At 33.4% G+C, this 22294-nt stretch overlaps 1 protein-coding gene across 4 annotated transcripts; it reads right to left on the bottom strand.

Moving 5' to 3' along the window:
- Positions 1–2907: 2907 nt before the first annotated feature.
- LOC126971780 (nuclear RNA export factor 1-like) lies at positions 2908–17252 on the bottom strand. Of its 4 annotated transcripts, XM_050818189.1 has the most exons (11): positions 17028–17243; positions 16814–16950; positions 15158–15491; positions 14205–14322; positions 13942–14014; positions 12756–12896; positions 6164–6359; positions 4775–4965; positions 4184–4378; positions 3293–3408; positions 2908–3110 (listed from the first exon to the last, which is right to left on the bottom strand). In XM_050818189.1, the coding sequence occupies exons 1-11, from the start codon at positions 17056–17058 to the stop codon at positions 2966–2968; spliced, it is 1677 nt and encodes a 558-aa protein (XP_050674146.1). In that variant the 5' UTR covers positions 17059–17243; the 3' UTR covers positions 2908–2965. The 4 variants fall into 4 exon arrangements, with proteins under 4 accessions (XP_050674146.1, XP_050674155.1, XP_050674163.1 ...); XM_050818198.1 differs by having other exon boundaries at positions 16814–17243; XM_050818206.1 differs by lacking the exons at positions 16814–16950; positions 17028–17243 and having other exon boundaries at positions 15351–15408.
- Between the last annotated feature and the right edge of the window lie 5042 nt (positions 17253–22294).

Genomic DNA, 22294 nt, shown 5'->3' with positions numbered 1-22294 from the left:
TTTGCGTAAATGATGTAAGTTGATTGAGCAGAGTCTGTCATGGTCCTTTGCACCCACTGACCTTAAATTCTCTTTGACAGCTATAGTGTGGCTATAGTGGTATATAAACAGGTCAGTCTTTGCACCTAAACTATGTTTTGACTTTTGACACTTAACAGCGACATAGCACAGATAATATTTAGTTTTTCAAGGTTTGCACATAATTCATTCGCTTTAACATCGTAAAAAAGTCAAAATATTAGACTATAGTTACGATAAACGATAAGGAATTCGACCATTTGTTAGAGTAGGGTAGCTGCGATATATTCGGAGTATTATCGTATCGTTCCGAATGTATCGTTGTCTATTTTGGGAGCAGACCTCCTGCTCACGGAACGATTCGTGATAACCCTAGAAAACAGCTTATATAAATGGATTAGAAATTATATGGGTCTAAAGTTCTTCAAAAGCGCCTTATCGAAGAACAGCACCACGATACTTCTGCGCCATGTTTGCGGCGTTTTACCCTCGAGTATGGCGGAATAGAATAGTTACTGGAGGATCTTAAGCATAGGATTAGCACCTGCTCTCAGAAACCCAGCTGTAATTCCTCATCGACCGGCGCTTTGTTGTTTTTAAGCTGTTTTAGTGCCACACTTGTCCCCTACAGGCTGAACTGTCAGAGATATCTTCGGTAGTCTCGGGTTCATTTGGCTTTTGGGTCCTCAGCCATTTTGGTAACAGGTGGTCGTACGATCGTGTATAGCTGTCCGTATAACTAGTTACTCGACTTCCCACAAAAGTTCGGATTTAGATGAAACAACCCCGCCGTCACCGGTCTTCAGCTTCATCAGTTGGCTCTATCCAATAGACAAGTAGAGCAAATACTTTAGAGCCCTTGTTACGGCCGCCTGCTCTCTATGCCCGCATTCACACACTGTGTTATAGTGGCGGCCGGCGTATATCACGAGGGCTCACTGAATTTAGCACCGTTTGAATTATTTTTAATATTTTTTATTTTTTAAGTCCTTCGTAAGTTCTTTATTATTTTCGAACATTTAAATTATTATTTTCTCCTTTATTTATAAATAATTTTTTAAACAAATTTTGATCCTTAAGTTGGCACCCTTAATCATATATTTCTACTTAAAATAATATTTTCTTATAAATTATCGTTTCTCCGATTATAAATTAGCAATAATTATGAATTATTCAATATTTTTAACTAGAAATTCGTCATCTCTTTGAGACGTTTGTTCGCAGCGCGCGGTTTGTTTTGAAATAGACCGTGGTTTTTTAAAATTTAATCTGATATTATGATATAAGAAAAGCTTGTTTAACTTATATTTGAGGATGTACGTACAGTCCATAATCTTCTTGTTCTCTTTACCTCTCTGAGATTGCCACTGCCATTCAATTATTAATTAATTCTTAACATTGATTTACTGAATAACCGATTTCTATTCATGAACTAGTTTTTCTTATATCATAATGTCAAATTTAATAAAAAAAACCGTGGTGTATTTCAAGACTAGCCGCGTGCATGCATACAAGAGTCTCAAAGAGGTGACGAATTTCTAATTTAAAATTTTGTATAATTAATAATTATTATTATAAGATAATGAATTGCCGTGAACCTGGGCGGCCAACTGTGTAAACATGAGACCTTGCGCATGCTAGCCCGGCTGGGACGTCCATACCATACTGGCAATTTGGCAGTGCTTACCTCGTTAAGAAAGTATTAAATAAATAAAAATTTAATAAAATAATCAAAATTCAAATTACTTAAAATAACCGTAAATAATTTTCAACGAGTTATTATTGTATAGCAATTTATTTATACATTAATAAGGTTGCTAACTCTATAAATATTTTTAATTCAACACTAAACTTAGCGGAAAACTAATTCACGTTCCAATGAAGCATCAGCACAATTCGTTGTGCTCCACTGAGTCGCTAATGCAGAGCATAATTGCTCTGTAATTGGATGATTACAATTCTTATTATAAATTATGAAATTACACACCAATACCAGAGCTGACATTTTAACCAATAGTTAAATGTCTCATTTAATTAGAACCTAGATTAATACAAAGTGTTATATCACGCGAGTTAATGGCGTTACCGAGAGCGTGACACATTCACCATTCAAAACTGACCAGTGCCATTTGGCACTAGATCTTTCATAAACACCAAAATCGGCCATGCCGTTTGGCACACTACGCATATTTTATTATATATATTATGACTTGTTTCAATAGTTTTATTATATATTCTCTCATATGATCCTAATTATACGCAATCTATTAATACACGTAAAATAAATGCCTTAAAATAAGCGCTGCGCGCGCGCCAAAATAGCGCCGATCTATGGCATACCGCGGCGCGGGGGCACTTGCCGATCTTGGAAGGTTTATCGGCCGGGGGCGCCTTCGGCTCGTTAGAGTAAATGTGTTCTGTGCTACAGAGTAGGACAGCTACTAGCCAGTAGGGACTCACGAGCGAGCCGACCGATATATGAAAATTGGAGGATATATTTTTTTAGACTTATATTCCATTAAATCGGTTCTGCTTGAAAATATTCTAGGAATGTCGATTCTAGTCGGTTGTCCAAATCCGTCTAATATTGATGCTCAGTAAATACCACGCAAATGAGTTATAATGGACGAGTCTGAGAAACATGCTAGTATGCAGTTAAGGCAAATTCTAGCCTGTTCTTAGCTCTTTTTCTCGCACCAAAAAACCGACAAAAATTGGAGAACACTAGCTTTAAAACCGCGAGCACTCCGCACGCGCCAGTCGCAATTTTACCCCCTTCTTTCACCACCCCTGCGTTTTGTACGTAAACACTTCTATATTATGCTGTGTTTGACGTGTGTTATGTCAACGTGACGTAACAGTACACGTACCTAAATAAAACACACAATGTACCTATTCCATGATAATTTTAATATATACTTATTATTATTACTATACACTTATTATTCTAATCAACTTCATCCATCAATTGATCGGTAGTTACATAATCAGATTCTGTGTCGAACAAACTCGTACTTATTGAGTTTTTTCTGAAGTCATTCATAAATTCCTTTAACGCCATGCGAATATCCCAATCATGGTTATTAAGACGCCTACGAAAAGAAAACATGTTTTATTAATAAACTCTATGTATTGCATAAAAATGAATTATCAATGCATTTAGACACTGTATTCTGCTTAGTATGAACTTCTTTTTGCTAAATTACAATTACTATTAAAACTAAAATATTTTTTTGTAAGTATGCCTACAAAATCTATTAAGGTTATTTATTACCTTTCAACTTCATCTATCTTCAGTTGCGTATAGTAGGAGAATGCTTTGCAAATTGTATTTTGTTCCTGCCAATCCGGGTCTATCAGTGTTAACTGACTTTGGTTTCTAATTGGAAGCTAGAAAAAATATAAATTATTTTACTGGGTTATAGTCACCCCATCATGTTCGAGTTAAGTTCTGGATGCTTAACGCTGAAGGCCTTGTTCACTTTTACCCCTGTAGCCACTGAGCCTAATAGCCTCAGTAAACAATATGGCGCTGCCAAAATGACGCGAGCACTCGAAATCTATACTAATATTATAAAGCTGCAGTGTTTGTTTGTTTGTTTGAACGCGCTAATCTCTGGTACTACTGGTCCGATTTGAATGATTCTCTCAGTGTTGGGGAGTCCATTTATCGAGGAAGGCTATAGGCTATGTTTTTTTTTCAGAATTAGGGATCCGTAATAAAATTGCTATTTTGTAACACAAGGTGTAAAATCGTAAACCTATTTTTGCGTGCGCTGCAAAAACTATTGACAATAGAACAAAATGATGTACAGGCTATAATATAGGCAATATTTTATTACTTATAAAACTATCGCGTGAATTATACTTTATATGGCAAAACAACGTTTGCCGGATCAGCTAGTGAAACTATAACCACAAAAATGGACAATTGCGGTGTTTTTCTTAAAAATAAAATAAATAAAATAGAGGACAGTCAAAACATTTGTCTATTCATGTGTAAGTACAACCTATTATGGTAGTTATTTTTTCGTAAAATAAATAAAGTTTAGTATATAAACAAAATATAACACGGTCTTCTAATTAATAAACTTAAAAAGTAACTACAAATAACTTTCACTCTGATCAAGCTGAAAACGTTGACGAATATATATAAAAAAATTACCAGAAATGTATTTCGCTTCATTTCTTCAGAGGCGCACGATGTTGTGAACATTTCCCGCGTTATAAAGTAATCCGTGAATTGGTCGTCATCTGTCGCCTCGAAGAAAATGGTTCTCCTGAAGCTAAGGTATGTCTGCATGTTCTGTTTACCCAACTCTTTATAAATTCCACCTATAATAAGTATGATTAATTTACCCTGAAAAAAAGGCGTTTTAATATAGCTACTAATATTTCATTTCTTTAAATGTTCTAAGCAAAAAAAATATGAAAAAAAAAGTGAATTAAAGAGCGTTTAAAAGTAAGTAAAATAATTATATGGAATCGCTTTAGTGGCAGCATTTAATGTACACGCGCGAAACTAATTAAATAAAAAAAAAATAATGTAAATAATTGAAAGTTCATAAATTTTGTTTTGAAATCAATTTATAAATATATAAATAACAAACTTGAAGCATTATTTAAATTTATCGACACACTCATGATTATCGTCATAAATTGTAATTAGATCACATCACTATCGCATTCATCGGCTCTGCATTCAACTAGCACGTAATCTGTTTACAATATGTACAGATAATAGAAAAAACCTCACATCATTATGCACCACATCAATAGTGAATGAACTTGTATCATGAACCGTGGGTGGAAGTTTTATCAACAGCGCGACAATAGCTTTATTTGTGGAGTATAATCGTTCGGTGTGATTCCGTTTATTTTTATTCATACTTAAAACGTTTCTTGAGAAGTTAGTCAGTTTACTATCCAAGCTTCTTCCATCAACCTCTGCAAAAAAAAAATATAAATTCGCGTGTTTCATATTATACTGCCAAGTCTTGCCCTATACAGGATGGTAAGGGCGATGATGGCCAAGTTGGAACCTACGAGACTTAGAGGAAAGTCGTGAACTAACTGTATATTTAGTTATTTTTTAACTGCAAATTTCTTGAACTTTTGATGGAAATCAACTAACAGAATAAATTTTCAAAAAAATTACATCCTTTTTATTGAACCAATTGACTCTGTCGCTGATAAGTATCAAACTTTGCAAAGACAATATGTGTTATAGGTTATACGTCTCTCTGACCTTACTGTATTTCAAACCACGACAGGATTTATCCTCGACAGAATGTCAACAAAAAAAGTAAAATTTCTAACAAAAACTTTAAATAGGAGGTGAGTTTTCTTTCGTGTAAAAATAATAATGCAGAAAAGATGTATTTGTATTATTTATTGGTAGGCATTTCGTTTCATTTTTAGTAATACATATTTTGCAAGGATTGATCCTTATCAGCAACAGAGTCCATAGGGCAAAAGTACAAAACATTTTTAAAAACTAAATATTTTCACGACTTGGCCATCACCGCCCTTCTCAAAAAACCACCCTGTATACTGTTAAAGTCCTTTTTTACATTGGATTATACAGAAAATATAATAGTTTAGTAGTTGATAAATAAAAAATATATGAAGTTCATTCAAATTATCTCTTCTAGACTTAAAATGCCTGTTAACTGACGCATTAAATAAATTATATTTAATAATAATAATATGATTGACAGTTTTACACAAATCATCTTGCCCCAAGCTAGGTAGGCATAGCCTGTGCTATTTTTGGAAGACAACGATATATTTAACACAATATAATAACTTAAACATACATAAATACATATAAACATCCTTGACTCAGAAACAAAGATCGATTTTCATTAAATATATTTATTACATTATAAATATAAATTTTTGCACAGACTGGGATTCGACCCCGGATCCTATAGCTCAGTAGGCAGGGTCTAGGGGCTATAAGGGTCGTAAGATTGTTCCGAAAATTATAAAAAACAACACAATATAAGAATGACAGTTCCAAATTCAAACGTCTAATTAACTGACTAATTTATGGCCATCCTATAGAATAGATATACCCACAAATTATATAAAAATTATTATTATTATATAAAAATTTAAATCAAATTCGAACAAATCTCACCAACGGTTGGTGTCGAAATAGTCAGCTGTGCATTTTCGCCATAAAAATTGAGTAGTTTAGTTCGCCTTGAGTCATAATGAGAGAAGTAGAGGTTAACAAATTGTTCAACAAACTTCTGGGTTTTCTTGTCAGGGGTCACGACGTATGACTTGTAGAAGGGCACCATGGCCCCATACTTGTCTAGTGGCACACCATCCTGAAAAGGAAGAGGTTTTCATATCTGTATCTGAACAAAACGATTAAATTTATGTTAGTCCACTCCAGTTTAGGGTACTCTGTGGTGGGAGCGTCACTGGCGGCCATTGGCTTTAGTATTTAGGGGTGGCACGACCAGCGTGGCGGCGTGACCAGAAACATTTTGTGCACGCGTCCCAGCTGGTCGCACCGCCATTTTGGTTGCGCAACCAAACGAACACGGTTGGTAAAGGCGCCTGGTTGCGCCGCCATGGTGTCCACAGCGAAATATAGCCCTAATGGGTGGGTAGCCGGTGAATAATGGTTACAAGGTTCTGACTACTGTTTCATTTAAGATTTCAAATTGTATATACTGTGTCAATGTCAACCATCCATCGACCTCAGGGCTGTTTAGGACCGCTAAAATTATTGGGTGATATTGATTATTGTTCAAATTCAACCAATTTTATCCGCCCATTCGAAAATATATGTTCAGGCATTATCTATAAATAAATTTAAATGTATTATTAAAAAATGGCTCTGTAGTGAATCCTATTACTCCACAGCTGAATATCTAAGTGATCGGACAGCCTGGGACTATGATTATATTAAAGCGATAGAAATGACTGTACAATATTGTACATTTTAATTGAAAAGAGCGCAAAAAAAGATGATGGGAGAGTTTCTTGCGCCTCTTCCTCTCTCTCAGGGCGCCATTTGTTTCCGAAGCGGTAGTAGTATCTAGTATATTAGAAATTACATCAAAAAGAATTCTAAAGGAATCAATTTTGAGAAAATAAATGCCTTTTATGCCTCAGCCTGAGAATAACGGAGGCAAGACACTACGCGTCTTTTTTGAAATAAAATATGATTATAATTAAATTATTAAGAATATTTTATATTTTTAAATAAGGACGGTTGCTCGACTTTCGTTTTACATTTGTTTTGCATATTTTGTTGGATCATATTGTAAAAGCATATACGTCGACCGACAAAAGACTTACTTACTCCAATTAACCGAATAGTAGGCATATAAAGTTTGTTCCTGGTGTTAACATTATGATAATCAGTTTCAAGACAATATGCTTATGCGCCTACCTACATACATACATATCTAACATTATCAAGAATATTTTTAGAGGAAACATAAAATGTTTTTATTTTTAATTTTCTCTAAATGATTCCTTATGGTCTAGGTTCTCAATAGGAATAGCCCTCCTCCGCATCATAAAGATTATATTAAAGTCGACTCCATTGCCCCATAATAATGTCCTTTTATCATCGATGTATAACATAGGTTGATATATGTGTACAAAACACCAACAGATATTGTCAAAACAGCACTACAACTGTAAGAAATCGTCTACCTCTAAACTTCTACAGACAATCTAATATATAAAATTCTCGTGTCATGGTGTTAAACATTGAACTCCTCCGAAACGGCTTTACCGATTCTCATGAAATTTTGAGTGCATATTGGGTAGGTCTGAGAATCGGACATCTATTTTTCATCCCCCTAAATGTTAAGGGTGGTCCACGCCAAATGTTTTTTTTATTATTTGACTTTTTTTTTTATTTGTTTGATTATGAGTCAGCATTAAAAAATACATACAACTTCAGATTTTCACCCATCTACGATCAACAGTTACTTATGTATCGCGATTTTAAAATCGGCAATACAACGTTTGCTGAGTCAGCTAGTACAATCTATAAAAACATTTCTATCATTCGACTGGTTCAATATATCGTAATTTAAGAGTGCATATTCGATTACGCGGATCGGACAGGAACTGAGCGGTAAATTGTGATGTATAATCCATTATAAATAATTGTTTAAATAAAAACTATAGTTAGCGATTCCTGTATTTAAATTAAATAAATATATTAGTTATGTCTCTATTCGGTTACTGGTTAAAACATTTTAATGTGAATCAATTTAGTATTGCTTTTTTACGAAATGAAAATATAAGATATGGCGATTATATAATGGCCACATTTTCGATATTGAGGTCTATAGTGCATAACACCTCTCAGATAGGATAATTCTAATATATAAAATTCTCGTGTCATGGTGTTAAACTTTGAACTCCTCCGAAACGGCTTGATCGATTCTCATGAAATTTTGAGTGCATATTGGGTAGGTCTGAGAATCGGACAACATCTATTTTTCATCCCCCTAAATGTTAAGGGTGGTCCACACGATTTTTTTTATTATGAGTCAGCATTAAAAATTCAAATTTTCACCCATCTGCGATCAACAGTTACTTTTGTTATGCGATTTTAATATCGGCAATACAACGTTTGCTGGGTCTGCTAGTATTATATAATTGGGATTAATTAATTAAGCGTTTCATTTGCATTTTTGAGTTTAAGCGGATTTTCTATAAATAAAAAAAGTTGTATGGTAACAAGATGATGTTGTGATTATAATAGGAGGCACTTATGAAACTAATCCCTATGATTTTCAACTAAGTTTAAATCGATTTTTCTATAATAACACACAAATATTTTAGTAAGTGAAATACCTTATAATAGATAGATAACTAATAATACCTTAAATGAAAATAAGCTACATTACGATTTGAGATTTGTATGTAGGAAATTACATCAGAATGAAACGAAGTATGCAAATATGCCAGTCACTCTCTTAAAGGAAACCTTGAATATCGAAACAAAAAAGACAGCTATACAAATCAAATAAAGAATACGCAGAGGAGTGTTAGACATAAAGAAAAAGAAAGCTACCCAACTGAACATTTACATAATGAAGTAACTAATAATATTACTAGTTACTTCAAAAATATAAGAGACAGTGAAGTTGAAAATGGGAATGAAAGAGAAGAGGAAAAGGATGGTGACATAAAATATATTCCTGAAATAGAGAAAAGTGGAGCTAACGGCAAATGTGCAGAACCTAATAATTTATTTCGACTCTCATAAGTTACACATATTATATATTATAATGGCTATATTTACATAAAAATATTAATGGACTTATTAATCAATCTGAACAGCTGCTGGTAGTTCAACTCGATGACTTAGAAATTAGTAAAAATATTTTGAAAACATACTTTGTATTACGGAACAAAATTGATTTAAACACGATCATGAGCTGCTTATATCAAAATTTCGCATTGCTTCTTCATATTTTCTTAATAATAGAAGGGGTGGATCAGCCATGCTTGTTGGAAGTTGTCTTAAATTTTAAGATAAAAGAGTTGACGAATATCACACGCTTAAGCGTACTAGGTGTTCTTAAGTTATTACTAAAGCAGCCGACGCGTTTAGTAAGTGGCACATGTTTGGATAACTTTTTTACCAATATTCGGAGCTATAGCTGTTCAATTGAAGAACTGGTGCTATCAGACCATACAGCACAAATTTTCAGCATTACTGTTAAAAAATATAGTCGCTTATAATACTGTTTTTTTTAAGAAGAGACATAAGCAAAGAAAAATTGAGTAAATGTAAAGAAAAATACCTTTAGGTATTGTATACCTTAGTTAATACTAAGGTGTTAAAAATTTAATAATTTTCGGATGTTTTTTATGAAACATACAATATATTTTCGCAATGCTCTCACTTCTTTAATATCTCTGCTTTCCTTACATTAAAATTAAAATACAATCAAATCGTATTATATAATAGTAATAATAAACAAAATTACAAAGTATATGGGAAGCGATTAAAAAAGATTATCAAACTCACACAAAAACCCCAAAAAAAAAAAAAAATAAAATTAAAACACATCTAAGACTACGTGGAACATTATAAATGGTAACAGATTAAAACATAATAATAACAAAATTTGACACCTTAGAGATTGCACAAGTTTATAATGAATTAGGTTTTATGATTGAGAAAATAACTAATAAATTTTCTTAATCATAAAATTTTATCAACAACTAATAAAAGAGCCAAAATAATTACTGTAGCAAGTCAAAATAATTTTTTATGAAAATCGCCTTCTCGAATAAATAGTTTCATCAAAATACAAATAGGGGTTTGATGAAATTAGAACCAATGTAAAATATGTATCTGATATAATATCGCTAGTTTTAAGTCATATTACAAATCTATGTGTAGAGAATGGTGTATATCCAGATAAATAAAAAACTATACAAATGATTTAAGTTTTCTTTAGTGTTAATTCCGCCAATATATGTTTTTAAAACAATTCGACACGTGTTTCGCCTCGACACGAGGCATCCTCAGGACGTGTTGTCTCGCCTAAATCTGGCACGAGAGTCGAGACTGACACGAAAACAAATGTTGGCGGAATTAACACGAAAGAAAACTTAAATCATTTGTATAATTATGGATTTCCGCAAAGTAACGCCTAATTCAATAAATTTAAATAAAAAACTTCCATTGTGAAGCCACTTTTCAAAAAACAGGATAGGGAAGAGATGGACTTTTATAGACCTTATACAATTTTTTTTTCAAAAATAATAGAAAAGTATATTTGTAATAACCTTAAGAATTGTTTTGAAAATAATGAAATATTAATTGAAAAGAAAAAAGGCTGTGGGAAAAACAAATCAATTAATTTAGCAATATACCACTCCCTGAATTAAGTCATTACTAATGTAGATAAATGAAAGCATGTGTGCGTACTTTATAAAGACCTCACTCAGGCATTTGACTATGTGGACCATCAAATATTATTTGCTAAACTAAGTGTTTATGGGGTAAGAAGAAACCTTTTGTCACGTCTAAAATCATATCAGAAGACAACAAATGACACAAAAATAATGAGGTTAGTACATAATGATAAAACAGAAAGAGCATATATATATATGAGTCAAAAACCACTGGAGTTCCGCAGGGAAGTATATTAGGTCCATTGTTGTTCATAACATATGAGATGGTTTTATTTGCTGATGACAGAAAGAACAAATGATCAACTCTTTAAATACTCTGATAGTGAACGCATAAATAATCTTTCACGCAGCATACAACAGCATTTTTTTGGGTAATAGCATATTTAATATAGCTCCTCAACTGTATAATTAACTATCAGGATCATTAGCGGACCAAAACTTAAGCATTAACTCTTTTAAAAATAAAAATAATTAATTTTTAATTACACTTTTATGAATAATTTTATGTGGTTGTGTGTTTTCACTATAAACATAGAATAAGAATTAGTAAAAGATTTTTTGCATGCCTACCCAGCAGATTGTAAGCATATAGAATAATAATGTAACACAAATGTATCGACTCAATGTACGCAAATAAATCACTTGATTTGATTTGATTTGATTTGAAAGATCAGAACTATATTTATTATAATCAGTCCAGAATACAAAGTCAAGGTCAAAAATAATCGAAGCAAATGCAAAATCGCTCAAGAGCTGCAGTCATCATGCAACCAGAAAACTACAAATTGCAATGGCGGATGGCTGATGTAATATATAATATTGTGGAAATTGCAAAATATTTGTAGAACAATACACAAAATGGCCGCCACAGACTACATACAGCCAAGCTTCTACTTTAAATTAAATATATTAAAAGGCATAAAAGGCATTTATTTTCTCAAAATTGATTCCTTTAGAAATCTCTTTGACGTCATTTCTTATAACTACTAGATACTACTACCGCTTCGGAAACAAATGGCGCTCTGAGAGAGAAGAAGCGGCGCAAGAAACTCTCCCAGCATTCTTTTTTTGCAATAAAAATATACAATTTTGTACAGTCATTTCTATCGCTATAAAATAATCACAATCTAGTCCCAGGCTGTCCGATCATTTAGATATTCAGCAGTGGAGTAATAGGATTTACGACCGAGCCATTTTTTTTATAAAACATTTAAATTTATTTATAGATAATGCCTGAACAGTGGCTGGGACTTTATTATAGAAGTGTATACATTTACCCTTAAAGCTATTATTTATTTATTTATACTTTAATAAAACGGCGTAAGCCAATTACAATTATGTATCTTATTTTTATGTGGTCTTGTTAAAACATAATTTTAACATTAATTAACTATAAAAAGTATTTTTTTTTTATGTATTTGTCATAGCTAGACGCCCTTAATTACGGTTTGGTCATGCTCCTTTCTAAATTCATTATTAAATCATCGAATAATCTGCTCACATCATTCCCATAAAGGTCTGGAAAAAAGGTCAAATACATGGAAGTTTCCGTCGAGAATCGAATACGCGCTCTTAAGTCATTGAATGACATACGGCATACGCGATATTTATTTTATGACAAGGTAAAGTAAAGCCATTTCGTCGATCTTTAGTTACGTCACCCAACTTCAAAAGTATTTTCTACAATATCAAATTATCTTGATTATTTACAAAGAATACAAAATCATAAATTAAATTAATCATAATGTTTTAAGTAAGTCCCTCAAAAGGGTTTAAATGTTTGCATATTTATATAAAAAAATGCCATATATTACCAGTTCTTTTAGTCTTGGGAATTTTAGAAGGATATCCTTAATGTAGTCAATAGGATCCTTATTTTTGCACAAAGGGTTGTACTCAAGATGAAGTTTCACAATTTTACTGCTTACCCTATGCAGATGGTCCATTGAAGATATCTGAAACATAGTAAATAAATACTCTGAATTATGTATAATAAATACTCAATTCTGTTATATCTCTTTCTGTTAAATTTCAACACTCTCAAGGGAATAAATATATATAAAATTCTGTTGATCTAGAACTATAAAACTTGTCTAGTAATACCATCTAATACTACAAGTATTTCCGTTGATCTAAAAATATGAAATTTGTCTAGTAATACCATCTTATACTACAAGTAAGGGAAAAAATCTGAAAAGTAAACATTTGTAATTAATAATTAAAAAAAAATAAGGTTTTTTAAATTCCCATAACCGGCCGGATACATACATTCACTATCTGTCACCAGCCCGATAGTAACCGGATATTCATTTTTAATTCATCAACAATTTGTTATTTTAAAGTAATATACCCACTCCTGGGATTAATTATACGAATTAAATTTGTAACTTATATTTATGAACGATTCGGGTCTCAAACCCGCGCCTCCTTTGTCCCCTCCGAGCACTCTAACCAACTGAGCCAAACGTTCGAGTGACGCATGGATCGTAAATCTTGGTTTATCTTGTTCAACTGTCAGGTTGTGGCTCCATCTACAGAATCTACTTTACAGTTGATAACCTGCTAAACGCCAATAAATGCAAAATAGGAAATTGACTTGAGATGTCACTCGTATATATAATTTTATATTTTAAAGAGATGTGTGAAATGTTTGAGTTCCTCATCATTCATAAATATTGTTTACAATCAATTGCTTGTTTAAACACACTGATTGTTCACATTGATCACTCAATTACTACCAATGAATTAAGTGCACCTCTATATGTATAATTATACCCATAAGAATTTTTCTCTAATGATTTTAAACATTCTCATAAATAATAAACAAGATATATTACATGAACTCTTCTGCAGCTCAAAAACTAGTCAAATTAATGACAGCAGCATGATCATGGCAAAAGCAAGACGCCATATATTTTGGTTAGAATATTCGTTTTATATGCAGAATTCCGAATGAACAGAAATATAAAAGGAATCGAAAAAATTAAATAATATACTTGCATTATTGTTTCTGAGGTCAATTCCAATAAGGTCTCCTTTTATAAAGAAATTTAATATCGTCAGTGGTACTATGCTGAAAAAAAAAACAGGGTTCTTCTGATATTTGTCTGTTATGCAACACTTAATACTACCGATGGTGGGTAATATTAAGTGTAGTTGATTTTGGAAATATAATATTTTTAACTTTATCCGTTTTTTTAATATCTAATGAACAGACACAACACTTAGGATTTTGTTTATTTTATGTAGGTAGAGATTTTTACCTTAAATTATTATGACTCAGATTTAAATATCTAGTGTTTCCTCCCAACCTCACCATCAAAATTTTGAAAATTGATAACAATGACAGTTGGTAGAATTCAATCTTATACTTTATAATCTCTGAAAATATACACATTAAAAAAGATACCCAATGATTCATGATAAGTAAGAAGGCTGTACAAATAAAACTTTTTATTATTAGATTTACTGACAACTTACTATATACAGGGTGGCATTACAATGGCCACATTTTATAAATGCACAGGTCGAACTACTTAACAATAATCTAAAAAAAACATTTAAATCACCCACATAAATAAATTTCCCATACTATCATTTTGAAACTACCTGTAAAACAACTATTAGCTGAGCTAGCATAGGCACTGACTGTAGGCATTAATATTGTTTTTTAAATATAATATAATTTTTTTGTTTGAAAATTTCAATTATTTAAGTACTTTAACTATTTTACTTTTAGAATTATTTCTTTATGAAGGTTAGACGGCTGTACCCATGTGTTCATTTAATGTCGCGATTATAGCTACACACTGTATAGTAAAACTATATATAAAATGATTGTGCCCAATTGCATATATATATTATATTTTTATGACAATAAGGGTCGAGACGAACAGGATGTTCAGCTGATGGTAATTGATACACCCTGCCCATTACAATGCAGTGCTGCTCAGGATTCTTGGAAAACTCAATAATTCTGAGTGGCACTACAATTGCGCTTGTCTCTTGAGACATAAGTTAATTAAGTCTAATTTGCCCAGTAAATTCACTAGCCACAGGACCCTTCAGACCAAAACAAAGCAATGCTTACACATTACTGCTTCACGGCAGAAATAGGCGCCATTAGGGTACCCATAATCAAGTCGGAATCGTGTGCAAAGGAGCCTCCCTGGTAAATGTATATGACAGGAAACAAAAACATTTGTGGAAACTGTACCTGGATCATTTTTAAAGTTAGATAAATCCAACTCCAAGTGAGATGTGAATCTGCTGTTGACTATCCTACCAATAATATCCAAAACAGATAACTCATGACTTCCAAATAAATCATGTGAAGTTTTGTCACACAGTAAAATGTCAATGTTTAACATACTGCGATTGTATAGAAATAAAAATTCAAACATAATTACTTTTAGTATGAAATTTAAACTACTTGTATAAAATGTGGATGTGCCATCTTTGGTCACAAAATTAATTGGAATAAAGGATACTACAAAATATTTGCTTAGCGAATCAAAAAGAAGTTCCTTGGAACTGCTCCAATTGTGTATCTAAAACAAAAACAACATCATTGTCACAGAAAAAGTATGTCATATTATGTTACTGTACTGTCTCACTTCAACATGGTAACTGCAAAAAAGTATGTATGTATTTTTTTTTTATGGAATAGGAGGACAAAGGAGCGTACGGGTCACCTGTTGTTAAGTGATCACCGCCGCCCACACTCTCTTGCAACACCAGAGGAATCACAGGAGCGTTGCCGGCCTTTATGGAAGGTGTATGTGCTTTTTTTGAAGGTACCCATGCCATATCATCCCGGAAGCACCGCACAAGGAAGTTCATTCCACAGCTTTGTAGTACGTGGAAGAAAGCTCCTTATAAACCGCACAGTGGAGGACCGCCACACATCCAGATGGTGAGGATGATATCCTAACTTGTGGCGTGTCGTGCGAAGGTGGAATTATGAATGAATATATATTCCTAAAGGACTGCAATTCCTCTGGAATTGCAGGAGGATGTGGGTGGCAGTGATCACTAAACATCATGTAATCCATTTTCGTGTTTGTGTCCATGTACACCTTCCTAAAACACCAGGACCATTCCTATAATTCCTCTGGAATTGCAGAATGTGGATGGCAGTGATCTCTTAACAACATGTAACCCATATTCCTGTTTAAGTCCATATATGCCTTTCTAAAATACAGGCATCACTCTTATGATGCCTCTGGATTTGCAAAATTTTGGTTCAAATAAGCCATTATCTTGTTTGTGGTCCTCTTCCATTAAAAAAAACTATTTTCAATGTTTTTGTGCATATTAATATGGCACGGGTGACTGCAAGGCATAAAATACACAAACATAGTTACTTCATAATTCCTAAAGTAATGATAATAACCAAGTATTTTTAATTGAAGCAAACAAAAGGATCACACTCAATACTATGATTGTTTATGGACTAAGATGTGCCGGACATGATTGTGATGGTAAGGGTAAATCACTTTGTTACACCAATGGAAACACTCTTTTAATGTGGTTATGTATATTTTTTTAATGTACAAAGCATGATAGAATTTATTACAAATATCACTTATTATATGTGGAAAAAGTTTTTATAAGCTGAACTATGAACAACCTACTTTTTACTAAAATCATATATTTTAGGTAGTTGATGTATCTATAAATTTATTATTACTACAATAAAGCACAAAAGATCCTGTATCATATAAAACAACATAATAATATCTTGGTAAATGTTCAGTCCTTAAAGGTGTCTCACGCTTAGTAAGACAAATAATAAATTGCTGTTCTAAATGTGGCAGTACAGTATTCTCAAAAATGAATTTAAATATTTTATAAAACAAAATTTAGTTACCATCACTTTATGGAATGAGTATTTTGATAAATCATCTTCTGTTTTTCTGGCATTCTCCAAAAAATCCACAACTTCCTTTGATGCAGTTACTCTATTCAGAAGAAACTTTTTGAAGTTATCTGGTACCATTACTATATCTTTCAAAGAAAAAATGTATAAAAATAATCTATATTGTTGATTATATTTATAAATCAAGAGAAGTTTAGCTAAATACTATTGGCTAGATTGAACCGTGGTGTCAACATTGATACTTCGACTGCTGTATAATTTAACACTACGTTTTACAATTAAACTTTTTTTATTATCGTATTTCAATTTATCAAATCCTTCAGTTTGCAGTTTGCACCAGTAATTAATGTAACTGTAACCAATGGTAACTGTTCACTGTTGTATTTTTTTTTTTTCTTCTTTTGGCAAACTGTTGTAATTAAATATTATGAAAGTGTTCAAATCATAGATAATAGACTATATATACTAGAGATAGATGTACAACTCATGTTTTTATTTTGTAAAATCAGTGTACCCAGGCCAAGAGATGGCGCTACGTTATTTTTACGCTCTTAGCGTACCGTCGCTAGATGGCGCTAATTATGTTTATAGTTTTTACTTTTTACTATTGTTGTAAACCGTATTGAATGCATATTGATGTTTGTTTCATAGATAATACACTATATACTAGAGATAGATGTGCAACTCATGTTTTTCTTTTGTAAAATCAGTGTACCCAGGCCAAGATATGGCGCTACGTTATTTTTACGCTGTTAGCGTACCGTCGCTAGATGGCGCTAATTATGTTTATAGTTTTTACTTTTTACTATTGTTGTAGACCGTATTGAATGCCTTTAAATAAGGAGAGCCATTCAATGATTTCAACACGATAGTCAAGTCTTTAATAAGTAAGTTAAGTGAGTTTTTTGCTATCACCAGCTCAATCTATCCATCTATCATGTATGTTAAATTATCGCCATCGTGGTGAAGTTGTAGCGTACCTAATAGAATAGGTGGCAGCACTTTCAATGTAAATTTTTTTCATGTGCCAATGTAGGGAAGTTGCACCCCGCTGGTTTGAATTGTCTTTGATATTTTGCTATCGGGAATCGGGATATACTTTTTTTAAACCGACTTCAAAAAGGAGGAGGTTATCAATTCGATCGGTATTTTTTTTTATGTATGTACACTGATTACTCTGAGATTTATGATCCGATTTACGTAATTTTATTAGTTCGATGCAGAATAGATGCCACTTGGTCCCATAAAAATTTTACACAGTTTGGCCCAGTAGTTTTCATTTTATGAAATTTAATTTTTAAGAAAACATTTGTTTACCTCGATGATATAATTGTTTTTTGTGTACGGCTTTTTTAGGAGTTTTCATTCAGGTTGATTATATATTATAATTATTAACTGACAGCAAAAATTAAAAAAAAACTTTGTTTAAAAAACCAACTTCAAAAACTGGAAAGAATCAAATAACTAAAAATCTAATGTAATACACCTCGCAACCGTTTATCTTTAATATTAATAAAATACTACTTGTATGTGGCACAGACGAATAAAAAAAGAAGGACTCCACGCCATGATAGAATGAGGTGAAGCAACATTACGTTAGTGTGCGTGCAGTTAGGGGGATACCAGATACCACAAATTTTACGTATAGCCACGTTACTTGTAACTCCGATTTTTTAATATCTGATAGATTGTTTTCTTAAATAAAAATAAATATCGTCATATTATGAGTAAATAAATAAATTACATAAACAGTTACACCTTGAAAGTTAGGGGGTTTGATTCCTGTGCCCGTGTCTTGTTTGCAATATTTTTGTTTTAACTGATATAAGAATGACGTACTAACGTTTCTCATTTTTAAGAATACCTACACAAAATTCATTCTTAAATTCTTTTTTTTTGCCACTGACATTTGATACCAAATAACTAGATTTTTAGAGACCAAACAACTACCTATGTTCGGTATAGTGATTTGGTTTAAGTCAATACACATCATATAGTAACACTTATATAAAGGGTAAAGGGTCTTAAGTTCAGTTCTCGGTACTTCGTCATCTTCCTAGAAAGACAAAATTACAATTCATACTTTTATGTCCGTGACAAATTTGGTCGGCAATTTTTTCAGTAATTTTGTGTCTTCTAATACGCTACGTCTCTCCACAACGCCAAGTAATGGAAATTTTCACAGAGTACTGGATCCCAGACAATACAAGCAGCTCTGCTCAAAGATGGGAACAATACTAGTTATGTGACCGGAACCGCACCTTATAAAGCACACAAATATGGTTCGGTTTGAAGTAGTGTTCCACACTACTTTAAAAAAATGTTGGTAAAGACTAAAAAAAATTACTGGACAAATGAGACGTAACATCTTATGTCACAAGGTGACGAGCGCAGTTGTAGTGCCGCTCAGAATTTTTGGGTATTTCAAGAATCCTGAGCGGCACTGCATTTTAATGGGCAGGGCGTATCAATTACCATCAGCTGAACGTCCTGCTCGTCTTGACCCTTATTATCATAAAAAAAGAATTATCTACTTAGAACACCATTAAAATAAGATTACCCAATTTTTCGGGTAATATCCCTATTTATTTTCCGGTCACACTGGATGTTACTATCAAGCGTTGTGGAGGTTTGTGTGTTCCAAACATCGAATTAATTTGTATTATGAAAAGAACAAAAAAAGTGTGATTACTACTATTCTCTCTGTGAAATGTAATTCATTGACAATTTTTATGTACCGTAGTATTGTTTTTACACGTTTTCACAACGCGCGACGGCATTTTTAAAATGTTTTATTGAGACGCAAACTGATCCATCACGGACGATGACAATTCTCATAATGGCGACCTATCGGCTTGTATTAGTGTAAGTGTGTGCGTGGGGCTATGTATTTACACGTTAATCGGCTTGTTTTAGTGCTACACTGTTATGTAAGGTGACACGGAGTCCTTATTTTTTTAGTAGACCGTGGTATATGGTACATATTGATAGCTTTGAAGTCGGTGCCAAGCCAAATGTAATAGTAAGTACCTACACTTGCCACGCGTGACGTGCTTGAACTCCGGTCCCGGACTCATGGAAGTCAGCCCTTGTCTATCCGATCAAAAAATAAAGAGACAGTTCGGATCCGGCTAACAACAGGCCTAGTGCTATCAACTCCCTGCTCTCCAAAATCAGGGCAGGCATAGTTAGCCTCCAGGTCTTGGTATAAACAGGGGTTAGCCCCAGAAGACTCGAGTTGTAACTCCGTTCTTTGACCTTAAGGTCAAAACAGCTTCGCCTAGTATCGGAATAATAAATAGAACACGGCAATACATTAATTATAACGCTCTACAAAGCGCAGGTCCAGCCACATAAGGTGTACTGCTGTTATCGCTGGTCTGGCCTACCAGAATCAGCTCTAACCATTTGAACGCTGCACTCAGAGCTGCTTGAGCTGTCGGGGATCCAGTGTTCTGTGATCGGCTTGATCACCTGACGTTGCAACATGGCTTTGTATTTTCAATAATATTTTGGCACTCTAAGCTCCGTACTGCCAAGTCCTTCAGCGCTTTAAAAAATAAAACGTATACAAAGCACTAACGTCGTGGAGTCAGAACTCATACTTATTACAAAATGGCTGACTGGCAGAAGGTAGACTTGCTGCAGTATTGTCACAACCTTGGAGTCAATATACTATATTATGTGATTTCCATATTTTTTTTCAGAGTACCAGATGTTATCGCTGTCAGCTGACCATGTAGGACTGACCCGCAATCAGTACTGTTAATAAAAAAATATTTTATCAATTAAGATTACGCATGGGGTGTATACATTATTGTTTTTGTGATTTGAACATATTCGATTTAAATGTCAAAACTGATTTTTAATAGTCGAGTTGTTCGTTATACGTGGCACATCACTATACTCATGCACCCATCCATGAAGTATAACATTATCGGTATGACAGATTAACTAAAAGAATACGAGATTTTATAGGCGTGAGCTGCCAAAAGTAGACGAGTGCTGGCCAATTATCTGTGCTGACCAATTATAGGGCTGCGTTGGTGGTAACGTATGTGTGCGAATACTTGTATTTATTGGACCTAGGGCGTGTAATATAACATTGAATGGTGACAGTGGTTCCCATACAAATTACGCGTGATGGCCATTCTAATGTCATTTACCTATTTTGTGGTTTCATACAACATTGCAGGACCGTTGTAATGTTCTAAATTCAGAAAACGCTCTTGCAACGGATTTAATTCGATACTTCGCGTGTTCTTTTTTCGAAAATAATGACAATATTTCCGTGCATGTTTGAGAAAATATATTTTATACATATTATGCAATACTCACTTGCCACACTGTTTTCTACCGCATTTATTGTGAGGAGAAATCTGAAAAGCTGTTTAACCCTGATTCCTGCTGCCGCCAAACTCCACCTTCACAGGATACTTTACAAATTAGGATATCATCCCAACCATCTATTATTCTACGTACAACCAAGCTGTGGAAAATGCTTCCTTGTGCAGCGTTTTCAGGGCCATATGACATATCCCATACCCTAAAAAAAAAGCGTGTATTCCATTCTAAAAGGCCGGCAGCACTCTTGTGATTCCTGTGGTGAAAGAATATTTATATATTCTCTGGGCCACTGCAGTTGACACATGACTGTTGACATTTGATGATTTGACTTTCAGTTTAAGGCTTCACTCCTCTGTCCTCAGCCACTTTCAAATTTTAATGGATGGATTAGGAGAGAGTAAATACTAAATAATAATTATTGATACATTTTCTGTGCAGCATTTTGCAAAATGAAGAAATTTTTTATTTGTTTCGCTAAAATAATTTTATTTGGAATAATTTTGTTTAGTTTGTTTGATTATGTAGTCATAGCTAATAACTCGGCACCAAAAAAACTGCAAATTGGCGTCAAAAAGCGGCCATCAGAATGTCCAACGAAAAGCAGGAAAGGTGATCTCCTGCACATGCATTATACGGTTTGTGTAATATTAATTATTATAATACTAAAAGAATGTTTACTGCATAATAACATGTTTATTTGTTTTGTGGTACTAATAAGATTATGTTAACAAATTGCCTCTCATTTTTTTATAATTATGTAGTATACTAATATATTATCTCGAATATTTTTTTTATGGAAGAAGACCATCAAAGTGAAAACTGAAGAAGTAAGATGGAGGGCTAACCTATTTTTTATTTTATTATTCCAATAAGGGGCGAGACGAGTAGGGCGTTCAACTGGTGTTAATTGATACGCGCTGCCCACTACAATGCAGTACCGCTCAGCATTCTTGGAAAACCCAAAAACTCTGAGCGGCACTACAATTGCGCTCGTCACCTTCCGACATAAGATGTTACGTCTCATTTGATCAGTAATTTCACTAGCTATGGCGCCCTTCAGACCGAAACCCAGTAATGCTTTACCATTACTGCTTAACGGCAGAAATTGGCGCCGTTGTGGTACCC

Source organism: Leptidea sinapis, chromosome 2 (genome assembly GCF_905404315.1).
Source record: "Leptidea sinapis chromosome 2, ilLepSina1.1, whole genome shotgun sequence".
NCBI lineage: Eukaryota > Metazoa > Arthropoda > Insecta > Lepidoptera > Pieridae > Leptidea > Leptidea sinapis.
The sequence above is the reverse complement of the archived record's forward strand: the minus strand, read 5'-3'. Positions and strand labels throughout refer to the sequence as shown.

Coding starts and splice junctions, on each gene's coding strand:
- LOC126971780 (XM_050818189.1), bottom strand. CDS start 17,058: ATGTTGACACCACGGTTCAATCTAGCCAATA. Junction 14,015..14,204: donor CTGAGTCATAATAATTTAAG/GTAAAAATCTCT, acceptor TTTTTTTTTCAG/CATAGTACCACTGACGATAT. Junction 3,409..4,183: donor TGAAGCGAAATACATTTCTG/GTAATTTTTTTA, acceptor TATTTTTTCTAG/CTTCCAATTAGAAACCAAAG.